At 44.6% G+C, this 19,246-nt stretch overlaps 1 protein-coding gene across 8 annotated transcripts in view; it reads right to left on the reverse strand.

Annotated features, from left to right (window-relative positions):
• Window positions 1-19,246, reverse strand: part of TCF20 (transcription factor 20) — a 471,396-nt gene that overhangs the window by 58,106 nt on the left and 394,044 nt on the right. For all 8 annotated transcript variants that reach the window (XM_033935171.1, XM_033935172.1, XM_033935166.1 and 5 more), the window contains one exon: window positions 12,852-12,901. In XM_033935171.1, coding sequence (XP_033791062.1) covers window positions 12,852-12,901 — 50 coding nt within the window. The remainder of the gene's footprint in view (window positions 1-12,851; window positions 12,902-19,246) is intronic.

Below are 19,246 nucleotides of genomic sequence, written 5' to 3' on the forward strand. Positions count from 1 at the left end.
TTTAAACCTAAGCATTAAGCAGTGACTTTTCCATACCTGATCAGACCTGTCAGTCTGTGGTTGGGCAACAGAAAACTCAGAGCTGAAATCCCGCTTCTCCCATGAAACTTCCTATGACCTTGAGCTAGGTGCTGTTTAGACTGCATGCTCCTTTTAAGAGGGACTTAACTGCACTTGCTGCTTATCACTATTGTACAGTGCTGAGCATGCCCGATACTATGAGGAGCGTTCAATAATTTATCTGAGTATGAAAGAATGTTGAAACAAGTCTGTGCATGTTGTGACATGTCTCAAGATTACTCATGCACAGTTGTGGCTCAGTACGAGTCTAATAGTCCAAGAGACAGGATGTCAGGAGAATCCACATGCGAATCAAGTAAGAAACTGAGATTTGGAGTACCAACTGTTGAGTTTTAACATTTCTCACAAAAGGGAAAAAGCCAAAGATCCATGAATGCATGACTGCTGCTTATGGTAAGTCTGCCTCCATCATCCTACAAAGTAAAATTCTGGAAGATGACCCTCACACTGGATGGCTTGTGGAAGCAACTTCCACAAAAATATGCAGGAAAGTTAAGAATTTAATTTTGTAATGTAATTTTGTAATGTAATTTATTTCTTATATACCGCTACATCCGTTAGGTTCTAAGCGGTTTACAGAAAATATACATTAAGATTAGAAATAAGAAAGGTACTTGAAAAATTCCCTTACTGTCCCGAAGGCTCACAATCTAACTAAAGTACCTGGAGGGTAATAGAGAAGTGAAAAGTAGAGTTAGAGGAAAAATAAAAATAAAATAAACATTTTAACAAGACAGCATTGATCTAAATACTTTGGAAGGTAGAAGAGAGGAGAGAAAGGAATAGAAGCAGAAGGGGGAGCCGTTGAACAGTAGAATTCTGGAGAAATTTAAATGATAGAAATAGAACAAAACAAAGACAAAAGGCAAAACAATAGATAAGATTAAAGATAAATCATAAGCTGGAAAGAAAAATAAAATAAAACTTTGTCAGACAGACAAATTAAAGTTTCCTGAATAGCTGAACAAATGGGCCATCTCAGCAGGTACAATTTGAAAAATAATTCATGAAAACTTGGGCATGTCCAAGGTTAGTGCAAGATGGAATCTAAGACTGCCAAAGCCATGTCAGAAGGCCACAAGGTTCCAGTGCTATCAGGAGAACTTGGAGATGCTCTATGAAGACCAAGCAAATTTTTTTCATTATTTGGTGACTGGCGATTAGACTTGGGTCTATTGCATAGATCCTGAGTCCAAAATGGAGTCAATTAAGTGGAAGCACAAGTCATTCCCTACCCCAAAAATGTTAAAGACAGAAAAATCTGCAGGCAAAGTCATGGCATCTGTTTTCTGGGATGATGGACTTTTGCTTCTGGAGTTTATGTGACACAAGACAACCATAACCGGGGAGAGTTATACCAACACAATGATCACTTTGCAGGAGTCAATCAAGGAGAAAAGACAAGGAAAACTACAGCAGGTGTGCTGCTTCTTCACGACAATGCATTGGTGCACATGTCACCAATGGCTGCTATCCAAGAATGTAGGTTTCAGCAACTGAACCATCACCCTACAGTCCTGACATGGCTCCTTTGGATTATTTCCTGCTCCGAGTTTTGAAGAAATCTTTCCATGGACAGCAGTTTTCAAGAGATGAAGACATAAAGGAAGCTGTGGTGGACTGGTCTGAAGGTCAAACAGAAGAATTATTTTCAAAGGGGTTAAAGTCATTGCAGGAAAAGTGAATGACTTGTATGGAGTTATCAGGGGACTACACTGAAAAATAAAACAAAAATTGTTTGAAGACTGTTTTCTTTCCTACTGAGGTAGATAAATTATTGAATGGCCCTCGTACTATAAATATAAGTATTCATGATGTGGACTGGTTTACTAGCAGTTCAGACCTATTCTATTATAGTTGACAGTAGAACTATACCATTGCCAAGCAGCAAGAAAAACACATGATGTGAGAAAATTGAAAAAATAAAATAAAAAGCTGTAAGGCAAGTGAGTGCAGCATAGTAGCATCACTGTGATAACAGGGCATAGAAAAGTCACCAAACAAGCTAAGACAGCAAAGGTGCAGCAAAACCAGTGGCTGGTGTGTAATCTCCAGCAGAGAGCAATCATTCTTGCTATATTAAAGAGGAGTGGTCAGGAAATACATCTATATATAATTATCCACATTTATTTATTGGCTTGGAAGCCTCTTCCCTTGAATACATGATGAGCATGAGATATCTTTTTGAGCATAAGATATCTTTATTTCAAAGGAAAAATATGGTTCCACTTGTTAATTTCTTTTCTTCAACCAACCAGACAAGTCCAGAACATATGGGTTATGCCCGTCAACCAGAAGACTGAGACAGAGACCTGGGAGTTGTAATGTTCATCTTGAAAAAGGCATTACCCCTAGTTCGCTGGCCGAAACTCTCTCTGCTTCTGCAAAGTAATAGCGGAAAGATCGCGGAGAGGAGGGAGTCAGAAGGCCTTGAGCATGCGCAGATGCTCAAGGCCTAGTCGGAGGAGAGGCACGATCTTCGGGCATAGGCACCTCTTGTGGCATGGTGCTGCGTGCCGGTGCCACATTACATAGAAACATAGAAGATGACGGCAGAAAAGGGCTACAGCCCATCAAGTCTGCCCACTCTGCTTACCCACCCCCTGTCTATGCCCTAATGACCCAATTTCCTTATCTTGACCCTCATAGGGATCCCACATGGGTATCCCATTTATTCTTAAAGTCTGGCACGCTGTCTGCCTCAATCACCTGCACTGGAAGCTTGTTCCAATGATCAACCACTCTCTCTGTGAAGAAATACTTTCTGGTGTCGCCATGAAATTTTCCGCCCCTGAGTTTGAGCGGGTGCCCTCTTGTGGCCGAGGGTCCCTTGAGAAAGAAAATATCATCTTCCACTTCGACATGTCCCGTGAGGTACTTAAATGTTTCGATCATGTTTCCCCTCTCCCTACGTTCCTCAAGAGTGTAGAGCTGCAATTTGTTCAGTCTCTCTTTGTACGAGAGACCCTTGAGCCCCGAGATCATCCTGGTGGCCGTCCATTGAACCGATTCAATTCTGCGCACATCTTTACTGTAATGTGGCCTCCAGAATTGCACACAGTACTCCAGAGGTAAGCTTTCAGTTTGGGCGGGGGGAGGGGCGGGCGTTCGCCAGGGTGGTGGCGATGTCGGTTCGTGTTGGGGGGGGGGATGCAGAAGCGCACCAGTAGCCTTGGGGGTGGGTGGGAGGTGGAACGAATCAAGCGAGTTTCCCTTACTTTCTATGGAGAAACTCGCTTTGATATACGAGTAAATTGGTTTACAAGTATGCTTCTGGAACGAATTATGCTCGTAAACAAAGGTTCCACTGTATATAGAACAGTAGCCAAAACCAGCACTGCCACAGATCTAGCAGATACTCTGATGAGGTCAGTCTTCTGCAACATAAAAGTTATGCCCACTTCCAAGTGAGTCACATCTCTTGTACTGTGAACATAGGGTTACCAGATTTCCTCTTAAAAAAGAAAAAAAGGAGGACACTTGGCCCTCTCCATTCCACCCCATCCCGATCCGCCCCTGGTTCTGCCCCCACATGAACCTTATGTTTCCTTCCCCGAGCTCCAGGCCATGTCCAGAAGGCCTCTATGCAAGCTTGGTAGTTGATGTGATGACATCATGCTCATGCGCATCACGTTGACATCCACACATGCACAGAGGCCCCCGAGCTCGGGGCCTTCCACAACCCAGACAAACTGCCAACAAATATCTTCCTACTTAGGGCCATTACACTAATACTTCACGACATTCATTCCTACCAGAACATCTGACCTTGATCACATGTGCAGAACACAGATAAACTCTATGCAAATCATTGCTATTGAGTCTTTTTGATTACTGTAATATAGTTTATTTAACATGTACTAAGAAAGAGATGGCTAGACTTAGATTAATTCAGAATATGGCAGTAAGATTGATTTATGGTCTGAAGAAGTATGACCATGTGACACCATTCTATCGCGAGTTACATTGGCTCCCAATGGAGGCTTGTGTACTGTTTAAGTTGGGTTGTCTTTGCTATAAAGCTGTGAATGGCATTGTTCCATTTTATATGACTGATAGATTTCTTATAGCATCTTACAAATACAATAGAAGACCTCATGCCCTGTTCATTTTCCCATCAGTTTAAGGTTGTAAAAGTAAGAAATTCTTGAATCATACACTAACATTTCAGGCTTCCTACAATAAAGAATTTCGACTGCTGTTATGTAGAGCTTGTTCCTACAAACACTTTACAACCCAGTTGAAAACCTACCTTTTCTCAAAGTATTTAGCCAAATAGTTTTAGGCGTCTTCTGTTATTTTATTATTAATTTTTTGTTAACCGTGTTGAACTTCTGGTTACACGGTCTATAAGCATGATGTTATATAAAAGTCCTAATATACACAAACAAAACCCTAAGATGGCCAGGCTCTGCATCCAGTACAACATCAGAGAAAAATATGTTTCTTCTTGAACATGGTTTTTTGGTTTTTCAACATATATATATATATATATATATATATATATATATATATATATATATATATATATATATATATATATATATGGTTTTGCAACATATATATATATATATGTTGCAAATATATATATATGTTGCAAATAGATTTTACAATAGAAAATAGGTCTGACTAGAAAAACCATTTAAGCAAAATATAGATTTCTCTGAAAGGAAATATTGGAAGATCCAAGCTGGACTATGAACAAACAGAAAAATAAGGAAAAACCAAATAACCTCACTATTGAAATTAAAGAGGAAATAACAGTCACACTTCAATGCACTACAAAAAAAATTCCTTTAACTGGAGGTCATTTAAACTCAATCTGGTTTTAGGCCATTATTCAGTACGGAGACAGTAATTGCGGCTATCTTAGACAATTTGCACCTACTGTTTAGTAAAGGCCTTAATGCCCTGATAATGCAATTCGATATGAGTTCTGCCTTTGATCTAGTGGACCACATGAAACTGCTGCAATGCCTAGATGCCATTGGTATCCGGGATAAGGTGCTGAACTGGTTCCGTGGCTTCCTTATATCCTGCACCTATCAGGTTCGTTTTAATTATGAGCTTTCCGACACCTGGAGCAATCCATCCGGTGTGCCCCAAGGCTCTCCACTATCCCCATTGCTCTTCAACGTCTACATGTCCTCACTGGGCACGAAGCTAACCCAGCTGGGGATAAAACTATTTAGTTATGCAGATGATTTTACAATTATCATCCCATTCACCAATTCTGTCTCCGAAACTATTCCCAAAGCTTCAGAAGCTATAAACATGATGGAACATGATATAAACATGATGGAACTTAATTCAGATAAAACGACTTTTTTCATTGCTTCACCACATCCACTTGACATTAAATCACCCCTCTGTATCAATAACCTTAGTTACCCTATCCAGCCCTCCATAAAGATACTAGGTGTAACTCTGGATCAATGCCTAACCATGAAAGACCAAGTAGATTCCTTAATCAGAAAGGGATTTTTCACTCTCTGGAAACTCAGATCCCTTAAAGCTTATTTTGTTACATCGGTTTTTAGAATCCTAGTCCAATCCCTCGTACTAAGCCTGCTTGACTACTGTAACATCGCCTATTTGGCAATTTCCCAAAAAAATATGCGACGCCTACAACTGTTGCAGAATGCGGCAGTCAGACTAATCTTTGGACTAAAAAAATTTGACCACGTGACACCCTACTACCGGCAGCTACATTGGCTGCCGATGAAGGCACGCGTAAAGTTCAAATTTGCCTGTTTCTGCTTTAAAGCATTTCAAGGACTTGCCCCCAAATACATTACTGACCTTTTCTCCTTCTCAACCAACAGACACAAGAGAAGTTCACATTCCAACTTCGTTTCCCCCCCAGTGAGAGGTTGCAAACTGAAAAAACACCATGAATTCCTTCTCTCACACCAAGCAGCATCATGGGGTAAAGACTTAGAACAATTACTTTCGCCCTCTACTTATGAGGAATTTAGGAAATGTCTAAAAACACACCTGTTCCTAAAACATCTTGACAACTGATCCACTTATCTCTTTCCTCTCAATAGCGACCTACTGTCCTTTTGATCACTTTTCTCCTCAACAATTAATTTCCTGTCTAATTACTTCTCTTTCTTCTTCCCCTCTTGAAGTCAGTCAATTTGTACCTTTGCTTAATCTTTTGTAAACCGCATAGAACTTCACGGTATTGCGGTATATAAGCTGTTATTATTATTATTATTTATTATTATTATTTAATTTAATTTATTCTTATATACCACCAAGGCTATAATAGTTTGAGGCGGTTTACAACAAGAAGTGCTGGACAATCAGGGAATAAAACACAATATAAAATCATCAGTACATACATACAACGTGAAAGTAGGGAGGGAGGGAAGCTGGCTGGACCCACTAGACACATGTGAGGGGGGGCGGAGCCACCAGACCCACGAGGGGGAGGGAGGGATGGCTGGAGCTGCGAGGGGGCAGTGATCATGGATGGGGTTCACCGTGAGACGGTAAACAGTCCAAATTTTTACCATTTCTGTGGTTTTACTGCAGTTTGCCACGGGTCACCCTGTTATTCCCTAATCTGAACCCTTTTGTTCCAATTCCAACCTCATCTTGTTGTGCTGTTCGCCTGGAACAGACTTCCATAATCGGTATATCAAGCTCTGTTTCTGGCTCTATTCAAATCCAGAATATAAGCCCACTTTTTTTCAGGTTGCTTGTAACACTTAACCCCTTACTTACCTATTCAATACTCGTGTTGTTTTAATCATTCCCATAGTAAATGGAACTCCCTAATCCCTTATTTATCCTGTTTACCAGTCCAGAATAGACTGTAAGCTCTGATGAGTTGGAATTGTCTCTTACTTGTTTGTGTAACTCTAGCAGTACTATATTGTTTATTGAGAACTTTTATACCACTACCAATGACTGGGGAGTCAATTTAGAGCAGTTTACATGAGCTTCTGTAAAGGTGTTACAGTACTTGAGCTTCTGTAACGATGCTACAATGAGCTTCTGCGAGGTCTATGAGTTCTATACAGAAATACACAGAGTTCTGTAGCGGTGTTACAATACAGAGTTATTAATACTGGCATAGTTACACCATAGCAATCATCCTATTTATGTTACTGGCACATTGATCATCCTACTTATATGCACACATTTGTACCAAATCAACCTTCCTACATATATACACATATAAGTAATAGTGGTAATAATAGAAGCAGCAGTAGCCTTGATTCAGTACAACAGCAACCTATACAGTTCCCTCTTGCTACCTAAGGATCTTACCATCACTAACAGGAGATACACCTTGCACTACTTCTTTACAATAAAGGGTTACTATTTCCATCTATTGAATAAAGTGTCAAGAAGGGGGTGAAGAGAGAATGGAGTATAAAAGAGGAGAAAATCAAGCACCAGTTGAGACTCATCTTGGATGGGGAATGCCTGAATTTCTCTGGGTATTACCCAATTGTGGTTGCTCCTGGTAGGATCACAGGAGTCCTTCCAATTACAAGGCTCAACAAAGGAGCCAGTTCAACTAGGCCCATGCAGCAACCTCAGATAAGTGGGTATAACGTTCCCACAGAGTCAAAGACAAATTCCAAATGCTCTAAGTCAGGGGTGTCAAATGTTGGTCCTCGAGGGCCGCAGTCCAGTCCAGGATTTCCCCAATGAATATGCATGAGATCTATTTGCATGCACTGCTTTCATTGTATGCTAATAGATCTCATGCGGCCCTCGAGAACAGACATTTGACATCCCTGTTCTAAGTAGTTGTTGAGAGCTTGGAGGTTGAGTATTGGACACAGACCTCTCATCTTCTAGTACTTGGAATAGAACCTTTCTGCTGAGGGGGTACTAGTTCAATGGCATTGAGTTGCAGAAGGTTTGAGAGTTCTTGAAGAAGAGGTCTGCTGGGAGTTGAAAGAGGATTCTCTTGGCGGACTGTTTGAAGGAGATTTTCAGAGTTGAAAAGCGCACCCTTTTTTCACCACCTGTAGAACCCCTGTATCTATAGTGATAAGAATCCAACGTTGATGGTAATGGGTGATACAACCTCTGACAGGAAGAGGAAGGGGTAGCATAGGCTGAACGGTGGTAAGGCTCTCTAGCAACATGCGAAAAAGACTGAGTAGAGCCTGAGAATTCTGAGAACACTGGTTTATAGCACGCTTCTGGGCAGGATCCCTAGAGGGCATTGGTGGTAAAGTGTAGCACCATTTATAAGAGGCAGACGAGTGTCTACGATTGTAGTAGCATCTCTTAGGGTGAAGTTTGGATGACTTGGAGGTAGAGAGAGTAGTCATGCTTTGCTCATTCCTAGTGATCTTCTGAGTGGCCTCTTCAATTCTGTCACCAAAATGTTGAACCCTCAAACAAGGGATATTTGCTAGGCGGTCTTGTACGCTGGGATCTAGATCAGAGACATGAAGCCATGATTGCCTGAGCATGGCAATAGAAATGCCCAGGAAGTTACATCAAAGGCATCAAAGACTGACTGGGACATGAATTCTCAAGTTTCCAAGAGATTTGAGTAGTTTGTTGAAAAATCGGAAGGTGAGCACCAGGGATGAACTGTTCAAAATTAGAGAAGTGTTGAAAAAGTTGCTTAAAATGTAGAAGTCATGTAGAAGTTGTAACTGAAGGTACAAGCTTGTGAGCATGGAATTTTGGAAGAGCCGATAACCTAATTTGACCAGAGTGCGATCTTCTCAAACAAGTGGAGTATTGGCATAGGTTCTGGAGCTAGATGACTTTAATGCAGACTGCACAAGAAGAGATTGATGTTGTAGTTGAGGCTTGTCAAAGCCAGGACAGGATTGCACTCTATATAGCAGGGGTGCCCAATAGGTAGATTGCGATCGACCGGTAGATCGCCAAGGCTCCGTGATAGACTCATTTTGCCTTGGCGATCTACCGGGCCGATCAGCCTTCCTCTCTCCGACATCAATTCTGCCGTCGGAGAAGAAGTTCAGGCCAGCCAATCGCTGCCTCTCCGACAGCAGAATTGACATTGTGGAGAGGAATGCTGGTCGGCCCGACGCAGGGAAGCAGAAAGAGCTTGGGGCGGCGGCTTTGGGGCCTGTTACCCGATGGCGGCGGCTTGGGGGCCTGCTCTCCGATGGCGGTAGCAGTGGTTTGGGGGATGGCAGGAAGAAAGAAAGAAAGGGGGCAGGCAGGGAGACAGAAGGAAAGAAGGGAAACAGGAAAAAAATAAAAAGGGGGCATGAAGAGAGAAAAAAGAAAGGGAGACAGGGAGAAAGAAAGGGCAGGGAAAGAGGAAGAAAAAGTTGGGGGAGAGAATGAGATCTGGAGGAGAGGAAGCATACAGGTTGAAATAAGGAAAGAAAGATTGGATGCACAGTCAGAAGAAGAAAGTGCAACCCGAGACTCATGAAATCACCAGACAACAAAGGTAGGAAAAATGATTTTATTTTAAATTTAGTGATCAAAATGTGTCTGAATTTATATCTGCTGTCTATATTTTGCACTATGGCCCCCTTTTATTAAACCGCAATAGCGGTTTTTAGCGCAGGGAGTGAGAGCAGCGCTGGGCATTCAGCACAGCTCCCTGCGCTAAAAACAGCTATTGTGGTATAGTAAAATGGGAGGGGGGTATATTTGTCTATTTTTGTATGGTTGTTACTGAGGTGACAGTGCCTTGACCTCTTTGAAAAAACCTGGAATAGGAATGATAATTAACATTTTCTCTGCGTACAGTGCGATTTGTGTTTTTAAAAATTTTTTATTGTTAGTAGATCATTTTGACTTGGTCATTTTAAAAGTAGCTCGCAAGCCCAAAAAGTGTGGGCACCCCTGCTATATATGGAGTCCAATTTACTTAGTGCTACAGGCACAAGAAGGGGAGACTCCCAATTCTTAAACATGGTATCTCTCAAAGTTATGAAGTTTGAGAAGATCCCCAGGAACTTGGTCAAAGTCCAAGGTGTCAGAAAGCTCAGCACATGGTTCCGTTTGAGCCTCTGTTTTAACTAGTAGAGCTCGACTCAGTTGTCAAATATATTTTGTAAAAGAAAGACTCTCCAGAGGTGATCTAAGTCATGATGTTAGAGGAAGAGATGGATCTGAGTCCAGACCATAAGATTCTGGTGCTAGGTCAGAATTGGTACGTAAAGAAAGATCTGGAGTCAAAGTCATCTATACCAGGAGACTTAGCATGGGCACTCCTGGAAGATGTACGTTGCTGAGAGGTCTGATGGCTACGGTGCCGACAGGAGCGTTGAGAAGGACTTTGATGCCTCCTGCGATGTCGATCCGATGATGAAATACGTAGTACTACTGTGGCATTGAGATCTGGACCGGCACTGAGAAGGAGACACGGAGCGTGTACCATGGTGCCCGATGAGCCTTGCTTGGGCTGGGCTGGTACCACAGAGGTAGGTGCAGATTGGCTCTGGAGCATGGCTGCCAACTCCTTGTGAAGCAGATCTCATAACTGATCTTGGATGAATAACTGTGGTACTGAGGATTGTAAAGGTACCGCAGGTTGCACAGGGTATTGAGGGGTTGGTGACCTTGATTTAGAGGCATGCCTCAAGGGTGACAACCTCTGTGTGGATGGTGATTGAGACTGCTTATGACACCTTTTAGCATGTATCAACTTGCTCGATACTGAGGATGCCAGCAATGAAAGTTGAGAATGTTGAGAGTGCTTCTTAGCTGGTTTACCAGGTGGAGTGAGTACAGACGATGCAGACGCTGTATGAAGTTGGGATGCCGGCACCGATGTCAATGCAGATTTATTGATATCTGACGCAGTTGACATAGTGGAAGTTTGAGAAGACCCAAATAACTTCTCCTGTTGTAAACATTGAGCCATCAAGGAGCACTTCTGCAATGTTGAACGAGTGTAAAGAGTCGACTTGGTGCTTGGGGCCAAGAAGCTGGAGACACCAGTTGTGCGGGTCAGTGATGGAAATGGCCCAGTTGCATTGAGAACACATCTTGAAGCCCATAAAAGGCTTCAACTTGAACAGGAACACCGCCGAAGCTAAATCAAAGGACTCAATTTCTACTGATGGTTGCATGAAAATGAGTCCAAAAAAAGATCGAGGCACTACGCAGGAACCCCAGCTTGAGAGGTGACACAGGGGCCTAGTCCCGGAAGAAAGAAAATTCAAAATTTGGAAATGTTTCAAAGAAACTTAGAAAACAAAATAAATGTGAAGAATAGAAAAAATGGAAAGGCACAAAAAAATAGCGCTTTGGAATGAATTCCAATAAACATTTCATCTTAGCTCCGCAGAAAACTAAGAACTGATGGTCCCGTGAGCCAACTTTGGGTAGGAAGGCACTAGCGCATGCACAGTATGGGCAGTCTCAAGACTTCTAACAAGTTAAAGCAACAGTACACTTTTGCACTGTCTGTACCGGGCTCTTTGAATGACATCACCCACACATGGGAATATGCTGCCTGTTTGTCCTGGGTTAAAAAAACAGCTACAGCAAAATCAAACAAGGAAAAGGAATCACCATACAAAGTTTATTCATGAACATTTTACTGACTTGAAACTTTGGAAAAATTGAGTCAGTTGGGCTCTATGGAAGAAAGGGAACTGAGGTGGGCCCACATGATAGGGCAGAAACCACAAGTCCTGCACATAGCTCCGAGAGCTTTATTTACTTTCTCTGACCTGGACTCTTGACAGATGAAGTCACCTAAGCAAAACGACTCTCTTCCTGTTTGGTGGGAAGAATCAGTGTGTGCTCCGGGGTAGAGAATGACAAGGGGGAAAATTTTTCCCCGTCTCCGCGGGAACTCATTTTTCCATCCCACTGAGTTCTTTTCCTGTCCCTGCCCCATTCCTGCAAACTCCATCCTCATCTGCACAAGCCTCAAACACTTTAAAATCATAAGTGTTTGAGGCTTGTGTGGTTAAGGCAGAGCTTACAGGAATGGGGCAGGGACAGCGACAAAACTCATGGGAACGAGACGGGTTAATTGAGTTCCTGCGGGGATGAGGATGGATTTGTCCCCATGTCATTCTCTACTCTGGGGGCAGGCTGCAAGCAGCCTCCAAGATCACTGTTGTGGCTCTGAAGCTACTTTTTTCAGGTACTACACAAGGAGAGCAGTAGGGATTCCCAGGTGGTAGGGTGGAGGGAGGGAGAGAGGAACAGCTTTCCATCATAGATGTAAGGGAGGGAGGTGCTGCCCCAGGTGAGTGTGGACCTATGCACAAGTTGAGGGATTTTAGACCATTTTTAGGTCTAAATCTGATCTCGACTGATTGACTACAGTTGAGCATGCACAGTATTTTCCCCAAAGGAAATGCTGACTTCAGCTTTAACCTTCACTTAAATATATTTTGATAGCCTCTAAAAAAATACAATTCAGTACCTCAAAATATGCAGAAGACAATGCCAATCTGTTCTTGCATCCAATATAAAATAATTGGCAAATTTTAAATAATATATTGCCTCAACTGTTCAACTTTAGGAAGGAAAATTGAGAGTTCTATTTGTGATCAAAAGAAAATATTTCACAATTTTTTTTTACAGTTATTCATAAAAGAAATAAGTTACTCCAAAATAGGGTAATAAGAAAAAGTGTACTTGGAAGTATAAAGCCAAAACTGAAGAATAGCAATGTTTCTTTAAAAGGCTCACTGTGCAGTTGAAGAACTATTCAGCAAGATGCTGAACTTGAAATTTCTTGAACTAACTCAGCATAATCTTTCTTCTGTTCTGTGCAAAGTATCTTACAGCTATCCAGCAGAGGCTGCACCAATAAAAAAAAATGTTCTTACCTTGTGCTTTGGGCATCGCACGGAGAAATTCTCTTCTTTTAGTAAACAATCTGCCAGGAGGGAAAGAAAGAATATTTAGCTGGAAATTTGAACACCCTAACAAAGAAAACTTTAGCAAGTTAACAACTTTATGTCACAAATTTCATTTGCAAAGATGACTCAATAAACACACAGAATTTACTAATTTGGTGGAAATCTGTCAAGTAGTTTATCACATTTATGACCTTATTTTAAAAGTATCCTCAGATGTAAATAGCAGTTTTTACATGTATAAAAACATTTCCACATGTAAAAGCCATTTTAGAAAAGGAGTTATTTATACATGATGAAGCTCACCATGCTTATGTGGCCAGGAGATGTAGTATGAGGGAGGGGAAGTGGCCAAGGAAGGCTTATCATATCAACAGAGTACTCATTTTACAAGGAGAATCCAGAAATTTTAAAAAATATATATATATTGTAGATATCAGTATTTATACCTGCCCTCAGACATGCAGAGGTCACCCCTTTCACCAAATCACAACCACCAGCCACAGATGTCCCCTCTATGCCACCACCCTCCCCAATTATATCCATCCAATTGTCCTCACCTCACCTCCAAATATATCCAATATTTCAGGTGCTTCACTCTCCAGAACACTGACACCCCCAAGGCACACCTCCAAACCTCCTGATCTCATCTCCAGTCTTATTTGGGAGACCCTCATATTTAGTAGAAGCAATGTCCATTTGACTAGACACCAGCGACACCGATCCAGTATGACCAGTGTTGGCCACTGAGGAGGTGATGGGGTCTTCTGGCATAGCCTCGGGGGATGCAGGCAGTACTGGTGGGTGGTATTGGTGAACACCGGATGTGATTATAAGGGAAGTGTGTTAGATGGGCATTTGAGTCCAGCCACCATGCTTGATGGAGGAGGATCAGAGAAATCAATTCAAAAGCCAGCTCCCTTGCACATACGTTTTCCACATTTGCAGCTTTTTGAAATCACGGTTTCCACTACATGTGAAAGGAAATGTAGCCCTACACCTTATTTTACAAGAGCCTCAATCCTTGTCCTTAGAAAAGCATCTTGTAAAATACATGCAGGAATTCTCCAGGTTCTAACTTGGATGTCTGAAACACTCCTCTATATGTATTTTCTAAAGTAGAGCTCTTAAAATGTCTATTTATAATTAATCTGTAAGTTCAAATGCAACCAATCTAATAGTTCATTTTCCCTATATTGAAACTATTTTTGCAAGACCACCACCACATTGCAAGATCTTTCAACTACCATATTTTCTCGCATATAACGTGCGTTATACGTGGTTTTTACGTACCGCGCATACCCTTGCACGTTATATGCGTGAGCGCGTTGTACAAAATTTTTTTTACATAGTTCCCCCCCCACGTCCGATTCCCCCCCCCCCCCGCAGGACCGCTTGCACGCACCCGCACCCCCACCCCGAAGGACCGCTCGCACGCACTCCCACCCGCACCCCCACCCTGAAGGACCGCTCGCACCCCCACAGCCTCCCGACCCCCCCATCATGTAGAAGCTCCTACCGGTGTCCTGCTGCTTCCTCTTGGCGGTCCCGACAAGCCAACCGCGGCACCACCGACACGATCGGGGCAAGAGGGAGCTCAAGCCCTCTTGCCCCAGTCAACCGTGGCACCCCCGACGCGATCGGGGCAAGAGGGAGCTCAAGCCCTCTTGCCCCCCTCCCGACTCCCCGACACGATTGGGGCAAAAGGGAGCCCAAGCCCTCTTGCCCCGCCGACTCCCCGACAATATCGGGCCAGGAGGGAGCCCAAGTCCTCCTGGCCCTGGCGACCCCCCCCCCCCCCCGCTAGTTGTTCGGGCCAGGAGGGAGCCCAAACACTCCTGGCCACGGCGACCCCCTACCCCCACCCCGCACTACATTACGGGCAGGAGGGATCCCAGGCCATCCTGCCTTCGACGCAAACCCCCCCTCCCCCCAACGACCGCCCCCCCCAAGAACCTCCGACTGCCCCCCCAGCCGACCCGCGACCCCCCTGGCCGACCCCCACGACCCCCCCGCCCCCCTTCCCCGTACCTTTGTGTAGTTGGCCGGACAGACGGGAGTCAAACACGCCTGTCCGGCAGGCAGCCAACGACGGAATGAGGCCGGATTGGCCCATCCGTCCCAAAGCTCCGCCTACTGGTGGGGCCTAAGGCGCCTGGGCCAATCAGAATAGGCCCGGGAGCCTTAGGTCCCACCTGGGGGCGGGGCCTGAGGCACATGGGCCCAACCCGACCATGTGCCCAAGGCCCCGCCCCCAGGAGGGACCTAAGGCTCCCGGGCCTATTCTGATTGGCCCAGGCGCCTTAGGCCCCACCAGTAGGCGGAGCTTTGGGACGGATGGGCCAATCCGGCCTCATTCTGTCGTTGGCTGCCTGCCGGACAGGCGGGTTTGGCTCCAGTCTATCCGGCCAACTACACAAAGGTACGGGGAAGGGGGGTGGGGGTCGGCCAGGGGGGTCGCGGGTCAGCTGGGGGGGGCGGTCGGAGGTTCTTGGGGGGGGCGGTCGTTGGGGGGAGGGGGGTTTGCGTCGAGGGCAGGAGGGCCTGGGATCCCTCCTGCCCGTAATGTAGTGCGGGGTGGGGGGTCGCCGTGGCCAGGAGGGTTTGGGCTCCCTCCTTGCCCGAACAACTAGCGGGAGGGGGGGGGGTCGCCAGGGCCAGGAGGACTTGGGCTCCCTCCTGGCCCGATATTGTTGGGGAGTTGGGGAGTCGGCAGGGCAAGAGGGCTTGGGCTCCCTTTTGCCCCGATTGTGTCGGGGAGTCGGGGGGGCAAGAGGGCTTGAGCTCCCTCTTGCCCCGATCGTGTCGGGGGTGCCGCAGTTGGCTGGGGCAAGAGGGCTTGAGCTCCCTCTTGCCCCGATTGTGTTGGTGGTGCCGCGGTTGGCTGGGGCAAGAGGGCTTGAGCTCCCTCTTGCCCCGATCGTGTTGGGGAGTCGGTACCGCCAAGAGGAAGCAGCAGGACACCGGTAGGAGCTTCTACATGATGGGGGGGGGGGGTTGGGAGGCTGTGGGGGTGCGAGCGGTCCTTCAGGGTGGGGGTGCGGGTGGGAGTGCGTGCGAGCGGTCCTTCGGGGTGGGGGTGCGTGTGAGCGGTCCTTCGGGGTGGGGGTGCGAGCGGTCCTGCGGGGGGGGGGGGGGGCATCAGGCTTTCAGGGTTGGGCCAGGACTTCAAGGGGGAAAGGAGAGTTGGGGCGGGCGAAAGGAGAATCGGGGTGGCCAGAGGAGAGTCGGGGCGGGCGAAAGGAGAGTCAGGCAGCATGCGCGGTATACGGGTGTGCGCGGTATATAAAAATTTCTGTACATAAATTTGTATTTTTCGCGTGCTATACCCGTGTGCGCGTTTTACACGGGTACGCGTTATCTACGTGAAAATACAGTACTCCTTTTCACTGACATACATAACCATTACAAATTAATACTATGTGTGTGAAAAATAATCTAAATGTTTTTCATGTAAAAATTCATATTTTACAAGCATGTACAAGGACGAATAAAAAATGAAAGGCACTTATTAAATTATGCGATAACCGGAACAGAGCTAGCAAAATGCAACATACGAGTATATACAGTACTTGTACATTGCTTGGATAGTTTGTCCACGTAGAGTGCAGCACTCAGCCTTTAGTCATGTGACAGCCACAAAGTCAGAAACATGGATGCTCCATTGAAAGATTGCACCATTGAAGAACAATCTTTTCACCCACTCATAAAACTTTTGTTGATTCATGGTGCTATATCCATACTGAGCCAATATCTGACGGTGAAATTTCCACAGGTTTCACTCCCTCTGCCCAAAGAAAGTGCACTATTGCACTTTATTCTTCAATGGTGTAAACTTGCAAAGGAGCATCCATGTTTCTGATCTCATGGCTGCCACTATCCAACAGGCAATGTACAAGTACATATGTTACATTTCGCTAGCTCTGTTCCGGTTATCACGTAATTTAACAATTGCTGTTTAATTTTTGATTCATCCTCGTATAATGCTATGGAGAAGGACCTGCTTTTGTTGGAACAATGGTCTAGTACGTGACAACTTAACTTTAATGCCAAAAATGTAAAGTAATTCACCTTGGGAGCGGAAACCCATGCAGAACATACACCTTGAACGGTGAAAACTTAGCGAGAACCACTGCAGAAAGGGACTTGGGAGTTCTCATCCGAGAAGATATGAAAGCTGTCAATCAGGTGGAGAACGCTTCAGCAAAGGCTAGACAAATGCTGGGTTGCATCAGAAGGAGCTTTATCAGCCAAAAGCCTGAAGTCATACTACCGTTATACAGATCCATGGTGAGACCTCACCTGGAGTACTGTGTCCAGTTTTGGAGGCCACATTATCAAAAGGATGTGAAGAGAATGGAGTCGATCCAGAGAATGGCCACTAGGATGATCTCAGGACTTAAAGACATCACATATGAAGAACGTCTAACCAGACTGCACCTATATTCTCTCGAGGAGCGCAGAGAAAGAGGGGACACGATAGAAACATTCAAATACATTACAGGTCGCATTGAAATGGAGGAAGAATTATTTTTTCTTACGGGCCCCACGGTAACAAGAGGGCATCCGCTAAAACTTAAGGGGGGAAGATTTCATGGTGACACCAGGAAATACTTCTTCACCAAACGGGTGATTGGTCGATGGAATAAACTTCCACGCCATGTGGTCGAGGCTAGTAGCGTGCTCGACTTCAAAAATCAATGGGACAAACAGGTGGGGGTGCTACAGAGTTATGCATAAAGGATGGGTATACCAGGGAGGGAGGGTTCTTGAGTAGTCAGACTTGCTGGGCCGCCGGCCCTCTTCTGCCGTCTTATTCTATGTTTCTATATATATTTGCTATATACCATACTTTTCGCTCCATAAGATGCATTTTTTCCCCCCAAAAGTGTGTGGAAATAATGGTGCACCTTATGGAGTGAAAATTACCCCCCCCCCCTCCCGGCAGTACCTTTAAATTGTGGTGGTCGCTGGATGGCTGCCATTATGTCGGGGCCAGTGGCGCACAAGCGTGCTCCTGCCTGGGCCAGCGCCACTTCCTGAATGGCTGCCGTCAGTTCAGGCAAGTTCCACGAGAACTGATGGCAGCCATTCAGGAAGTGGCACTCAAACAAGGAAATTAACTAAACAGGCTCTATACCCTTGTTAGATCCCGCCACTTGTGTTTACATGTGGATTCCTGTCACAGTATCCCAATGAAAAATCATTGATGTCGATGTAGAATCTCGGTTCGATGTCTGTTGAGCCCAAACTGACGCTCCAAGATAAGCAGTGATGCCCTCTGTGACAAAACATTCATTTCCTTTCTTAAATGAGTTTGCACAACAGAGTCCAAAGAAAAATAAAGTTCAAAGACTGCTGGAAATTAAGAAACTTGAGCTGGAATGCTGTGCCATGGCTAAAGGCGAATCATTTTTTTAATAAAAAGCTTTTGGCCAATAGTATCTTTTGGCTGAGATGGATGGAAATGATAGACTTGATTGCAGTGTTCCCTCTAAGCGGGCGGGTGTTGTGAGCAAACTTTTTTCACTGTGAGCTAAAAATATCGGGCGCCAGCAAGTTATGAGCCAAATAAATATGTTGTCAAAGTTGCTGATACATGAGGACGAGGTATTCAAAGGAATTTTAGGCCTACACGCTAAATTAAATAACGTTAAATAATATTTTTAAGAACACAAAACAACGCATTAATTCTTGAAAGTACAAAATTCTTTATTTTTTTTTTTTTTTTACCAGAAAAACTCAAATTTATTTTAAAACAGTCTACAGAAATTGTAGGGATGAAATGATATCTTAATAAATGTTTTACAACAAATGTAGTTATGTCTGTTACATCCATATGTGTAAACTGTAAATTAAAAACAGTCCAGAAGACAATACGTTTGATGCTTTCAATTTCTAGACAATCTATCAATTCCAGCTTCTACACAAAAGTATAAATACATTAAAACAAAATATTGAAAACCATTTTATTGGGCACAAAGTTTGCCTTCAGTGAGAAGAGTTCACTCAATATGTTGTAGAATAATTGTTGTGAAACTGGAATGGAATCAATTCTTCACTCAAGTTAGATATCATCAATATCTTCATCATCATCCCCAAGAAGAGGCGGTCGGAGCGTACGCGAGTCCGGCTGCCTCTCCTTGTTGGCGAGCTGAGCGGACCGTCGGGATCGACCCCCCGCACCCCCTAGGTACGCCTCTGCAAGTCTTGCCTTGCCCGGATTTGCCGCTCTCTTCCGGTGTTACTCCCCCCCCCACCCGACTCTCCTCTCGCCGCCCTGCCATCTGCCGTACGCCTCTTCCGATCGCCCCCCTCCCTGCTCGCACCCCCACCCCGACGTCCGATTCCTCCCCCAGCCTCCC

This window comes from Geotrypetes seraphini, chromosome 2, assembly GCF_902459505.1.
Source record: "Geotrypetes seraphini chromosome 2, aGeoSer1.1, whole genome shotgun sequence".
NCBI classification, from domain to species: Eukaryota; Metazoa; Chordata; class Amphibia; order Gymnophiona; family Dermophiidae; genus Geotrypetes; species Geotrypetes seraphini.